This window comes from Oryzias melastigma, linkage group LG9, assembly GCF_002922805.2.
Source record: "Oryzias melastigma strain HK-1 linkage group LG9, ASM292280v2, whole genome shotgun sequence".
Classification (NCBI taxonomy): Eukaryota; Metazoa; Chordata; class Actinopteri; order Beloniformes; family Adrianichthyidae; genus Oryzias; species Oryzias melastigma.
The window spans coordinates 11326997-11333105 of record NC_050520.1 but is presented as its reverse complement, the minus strand read 5'-3'; the positions used below and the strand labels follow the sequence as shown (position 1 = coordinate 11333105).

The following is a 6109-nucleotide window of genomic DNA, read 5'->3' as shown; positions in this document are numbered from 1 at the left end:
TTCGTTCAGATTTTTTATTTTTGTATATTTCAAATTCATACATTTGTTTTAATTTTTCCGTGTTATTATTTAAAAAATGCTGCAGGTTTTAGCGCCTAAAAACGGCCTTTGAAGAAGCAACCGCGAACAGACAGAAAAACAATCATGTTTGAAGAATTCCGCTGAAAAAACATGTGTGATTTCTCTCCTCCGGAATGAATTTCTCCTGCAGGATTGACAGAAGCGCTTCGTTACTGTCTCTGTCTCTAAAGACAGCTGCCTCCATAAATACATAAATGCACTCTTCAAATAAAAATTCTTTCAAATAGAATTTTTCTGCATCTTCTGTTTTTTTAATGAAGACTCAAATAATCCTATAAATACTATCAAACTAAAAAACAAATGTAATATATATATATATAATTCAAACAGCAAAAACGTAAATCCGATATAAGTTGTCTGTTTTTAAAGCAGTTTAAAAGAAAAAAATAAAAATAAGACAAATGTAATGACTGATTTTTAGATGAAAAAAATAATACACATGCACATTTTTATCACAGTCTGTCTGCTTTTATTTATGCAAGATTAGAAGCTGTTTTAAATGTTTAAATATTTAAATCCGAATATTTTAAAATAGAGAAACTAAAATTACAATTTGAATCAAACATTTTAAAATTTGTCTTTCTTTCTAAACCAATAAAATTTGTTTTCTGAAAAAACTTTCTTTTTGACTTTGAAGAAGAAATCCAAAAAAGCCACAGATGAAAATAAAGCTATTTTATTGTCAATGCATTCAACATAAATTAGGTAAACTATTGAGTAGTAAATTTCTGCAAAAAGGAAGAAAACACTGAAACTATTCCCCACTGACACAAAATATGACACTTTGTTTTTCTTTTTAAATAAAACTAATTAATCACATCGTAATGTATAGAATGCATCTTAAATCAATATCTCATATTACATGCACGCAAATATAGTCTGACATAAAATCCCCAATTTGTGTCCATATTCATAGTAAAAGCATAAAAATGCTGGTTGGGCTGTAAACCATGACGACGTGTGACTATGGTCGTAATTCATCTCAATATTTGCATTTTCATGATATAAAATACAACTTCCTGTACATTTACACATATTTAAATCTTCCCTTATTTTCAAACTTTTAGGTGCATCATAAATAGATTCATTTTTAAGTCAAAATGCATTTGCACATACTCAAACAGGACGTTTGTCTTTTTCACAAGGGAGTAAAAGGAAACAGACAGATGTGAAGGATGTGTCCAAAACCAAAAGAGGTGCAAAGGGTGTTTAGTGTTTTCACGTGGTCTGTCTCCAGCAGGAGCCTTAATCCAGGCGTCCCGGCCAAAGTCCGAAAAGTCAGTTGTGAGAGGTCATGTGCCGGGACAGGTGATGCCGCTCCCGGAAGGACTCGTTGCATATGGGACACTTGAGTTTCTCCTCCCGCCGCCGCTTGACCAGCGGCTCCATGGAGTACTCCTTTTTATGGTGCGAACGCATGTGGTAAACCAAGTCTGAGGTCATGCGGAAAGAGGCGTTGCACTTAGCGCACCAGTTCTGTGCGGGCAGGCAGAGGGAGGTGAAGGAGGGGGGCAGCAGAGTGAGGGCGGAGGGCATCTGAAGCTGGATGGGTCCAGAGTTCTTGGGCCAGAAGGCGGTGGCGTAGACGAAGGGGTTCTGCTTGCCCATGGCACCCGGCACCGGGCAGTTGGCTCCCAGCTCTGCTCCCTGCAGCTTGGCGGCGAGGTGGTCGGCCTGGTAGAGTCTGTTGGAGGAGATGGTATCACCCACCGCTGGGTGGCAGTCCAGCAGCTTTGGAGGCATCACTAAGGGGGAAATCTGTGAGAAGGAGCGGGACGGCTGGCTGAAGGCACTCTTCCTCTCCCCGCCACTGCCGCCGCCCTGCTGGCTGACGGACGTGAACGCACTGCCTAGCGACAGGCTTTGTGGCGGCTGCGTCTCAGACAGCACCTGCCTGATGCCCAGGCTCTTCTCAGGAGGATTCCCGCTGGGACGGCCTCCCTCTTTGTTTTCAGAGTTGGAGCTCGGGAGGTTTCTGGTGCTGCTGTGGTGTTTTGGATTCTGAGGTGACTTCCTGACCTCTGTGAAGGCGCTGCGCTTGGCCTCCCCAGGATCCAGCGAACCTGGTGGGGAGAAGGATCTCTGGTTCTCCTCTAAGCTGTAAGCTCCTCTGTAGTTCTGTGCAGAAGCTTCCAGCTCATCTTTGGACTTGGTCTGTGGGAGGCCTGGTCTTCGGCTTTCTCGTTCATCTATATCCGAGAACTTCCTCTTCCCCGAGCTCTCGCTGCAGATCTCGGCCTCTTTGTCGCTCGGTGGGCTCGTTCGGTTCTTCTCCAGATCCCGGGCCAGGTTGTGGAAGTCGGTGGAGGGCTTGGTGGTGTCCTGAGGGGTTCCAAAGCCTTCGGAGCGGCCCAGCTTTGGGCTGGTCCTGGTTGGGGGGCTGTCTGTGTGCTCGGTGCCTCTGTCTCTGCTGGACTCCTCGTCTGCTGAACCGCTGCTCTGCAGTCTCTTGGAGCATCGGAATCGCAGGTGGGCCAAAAAGGGAAACTCAAACTGGAATCGCTGGTTGCAGTCTGGGCAGGTGTGATGGGTTGAGGCTGGCAGACAAACAGGACATTTCATGAACGTCGATCAAACTCTGCAGCTGTTTTTAGAGACTGGAACGTCAGAGGCTGCAGCCATTTAGGGATTTTGTCATCAACAATCCAAAATCCTTCACTACCCCTTGCTTAAAAACTGCTGGGACTTGCTCACCTTTGCTCTTGGCGGGGGCTCTGCTGGAGCTGAGCAGCAGCAGGTCGATCAGGTCCGCACCGTACCAGACTAGCAGCTCCTCATCCTTCTCGATGCGGCGGAGGGAGCGGTAGAAGAGCTGTCCGTTCTTCACGTAGGCCTCTAGGTTCTGCTCCTCTTTATCCCGAGCGGACTGGACCAGCCGCAGCCACATCAGACCTTCCGAAGTGCTGTTGGCCGCCGACGTGTCCACCTGCGCCGCGCAAACAAACAGTGGCTCAGAGTCACGCGCGTTTCCATAAATGCAAAGCTGAATATTAGTAATTTTCCTGCACGATGAGACGTGCAGAAACACGCCCGGACTCACCCTGAAGATGTACGGAGCCGCGCGCTTGTCGGTGGACTTCAGCGCGAGGAAGGCGATGCTGTCGTACAGGGACGTGTGGCTGAGCGCGCACGGCCCGAAGATGGCGTGCGCGGGGATATCGCACGTGGTGAAGACGCTCGTGAAGATGTCCGTGAGACACTGCTGCACCGCTTTGGCGTCCCCGTCCCAGACCATCTTCTGCGAGCCGGACTCCTCCATGGCACTCTGCGGGCGCGAGACACGCGCGCGTCAGCACGCCGCTTCCACAAGCAGCACAAGAACATTTCCCCTTTATTCTAACCCAAACCATCTCTGTGTTTAACCATATCAGATCAGAAGGCCGTTTATACCGCCTTAAAAAAAAAAACAAACAAACAAAAACAAAAAAACTCAAATGTGTCGACCTGGTTCTTAAATGTTGTTTTATTCATCATTGTAGTCTGTTTGAAAGACATTGGAAACGTGTTTTATTATTAATATTTTTGTTATTTTTGTTATTGTTGTTATATTAATATTATCGTTAATATTATTATCGTTAATAATAATAATAGTAATAATAATGGACTTATAATAATACAATAATTTCCATAATAATAATAATAATATGTTGTTACTTTTAGTGCACATATTGGTTGGCCTGTTTAGTGACGCGAACATAAACCTATTAAAAATAAACTGTGAATTTGAAGTCGTCTTCATAATGTTCCTCGTGGATGTGGGCCTGAAATCTTGTCTTAAACTAAAGCTCCTTAAATATCCCCAAAGACTTCCGCTTCTAACAAGAATGTGAGTTTGAACAATAAAAGGAATTCTCCTAAGAGCGCGCGCCTATCGTCATAAAGCTTAAGAGTTCCAGTGAACCCAGAGTCCGGCGGGTTTCTGCAGCCATAGCCTCTTTAGGAACGCACGCACGCCGCTGCGCGTGCCTCCTCATTATCATAATCTCCACTTTTCCTCTGAGACTGTAATTAAAGCAGCACGAGCGTCTTATTATCACCGCTGAGTGCGTGTTCACGCGGCGCAAAGTGCGCGCGAAAACCCGCTCCTCCTGGATCACGAATGCCTGTCCTGTGATAGTAGGATAATAATAATAACAACAACAATAATAATAATAAATACATAATAATAATAATAAATAATAATAATAAGTAATAATATTAATAATAATAATACTACATTGAAGGGCCCCGCCGCTTTAGAGTCGTTAAACCCATCACGTCTTCATAAGCGTGAGCATGGAGGTGACAGTAACCGGGTCTGGGCCTGAGCCGCCGCGCGTCTTTACGCAGCCCCTCCTGTGAACGTGGCTCCAAAAACACTACAACTAAAACCAGAGAATGCGCAAGTGCAAAATGAAAGGGACCATGCGGATAAATCACACATAGAGTAATGAAAATATTTTTAGAAATACAAAATAAGTCATCTGAGAAAGCAGAAGCAGCGAGGCTTTGGATGCTCGGTCTGAGGCTTTTATTATTTTATCAAAATAATATTAATACCGCGGATTCAACTGAGATATTCATCCCTGAAAATGATTAATTTCTCTATTTTTTGTGAAGCCGAACCTTTCTTTTCTTCTGCAAACCTGAACGAGCTCTCAGCAGTAGCAGCAGCCGAGCGCGGAGCTCCGTGAGCACGGAGCCGACCAGGAGCTGGTTTTACGCGTGCATGTCCACAGCCTGCTCCTTCAAAGCCAGGCCGGGTGGGGGATGTTACACCCATATGCTAAAGCGGTGCCAGGCGCCCTAAATCAGCGCTGCGGAGCCACAGCAACATCTGCGCCTCCTCTCCACTCCGCGCAGCCTGCAGCGCTCGCAGGGCGCACGAAACTTAACCCAGAAATCCTCCAAAACTATCCAAAAGACGCGTTTGGTCCTCACCTACCTTTGAGCAGGGTGAGCTATAATCCACAGACGGCCGGAGAGCGCAGGAGCGGCGCAGTCCCGGGAAGAAGAAGAATTCAGCAACGACTATAAGGCTCCGGAATCAAGCTGGAGACTCGGCGGAGGTGGTGGCGCGCTCCCGGGCGGGCCCACAGTCAGTTCATATCCCCCCCCCGGCGCGATGAAAGTGACAGTGCTGCGGCGGGGCGCACGGAGGACGGATGAAGGTAGACAGAGAGGCAGACGCAGGCGCACAGATGGGGCCGCAGCTCTGGCTGACTGGCACGCAGACACACACTTTTTGTTTGCGGCACATAATCTACCCAATGAGGCGTGTCACTCTCCGTCTCCTCCCTTTAACTCTTCCCTGCCCGACTGTCATTAGAGGCGATTTATGGACACGCAGGGATAAAGAGCCCCCCTCCCCCGAACACCACCTCCCATTATTATTGTAATTCAAATCACTAAAGTTGGTGGTTGTATTGGAATAAAGTGACATTTAGCCAGCGGGAGGCTGGGAGTGAAGGAGCACCAGTTCAATTCATATTTATCACAATAAAAGCACTAACAATACTATTTTTTTAATAAAACATTAACCTTTAGACTTTACAAGATACTTTATATATATTTAGAAAAAAAAATAGAAAAGGAAATAAAGAACTAAAATATTTTTTGCTTGAAACCCGCCGTCCCCTGTGATTTACTTTGCATCTTTTTCTTTATTTCATTTTTTGCCCCCCCCCCCCCCCCACCCCGCCGCAGCAGTTCGCGCTCTGTGTGCGGTCAGACAGGCCGCGCGCCCCGGCCTGACTCCGCGTGCGTCTCCGCTGCCTGCAGTGTGCTCATGCTCACAAAGGGGGCGTCAGAGTATCATTTGCTGACACTGCAGGCCCGTGCTCTGATGCAGACGGACGACGTCTTTAGGGTGGGCCCTACCTGTGACCCCGTCCAGGACAGAGCCAGAGAGACAAAGCGACTGGATGAAGAAAGCTGCAGGTGAGTACTTGACCTAAAACCTTTGCTGCATCTCTGCAGCAGGAACTGCTTTGAGTTTGGACTGAAGTCAATCTGTCATTGAATTACGGCTGTAGTGAAAATTCATTTT

At 46.7% G+C, this 6109-nt stretch overlaps 1 protein-coding gene across 1 annotated transcript; it reads right to left on the bottom strand.

Moving 5' to 3' along the window:
• Positions 1-741: 741 nt before the first annotated feature.
• Positions 742-5464, bottom strand: prdm8b (PR domain containing 8b). Its single transcript, XM_024260305.2, has 4 exons — positions 5006-5464; positions 3122-3346; positions 2776-3007; positions 742-2618 (listed from the first exon to the last, which is right to left on the bottom strand). The coding sequence occupies exons 2-4, from the start codon at positions 3338-3340 to the stop codon at positions 1360-1362; spliced, it is 1710 nt and encodes a 569-aa protein (XP_024116073.1). The 5' UTR covers positions 3341-3346; positions 5006-5464; the 3' UTR covers positions 742-1359.
• Positions 5465-6109: the final 645 nt, after the last annotated feature.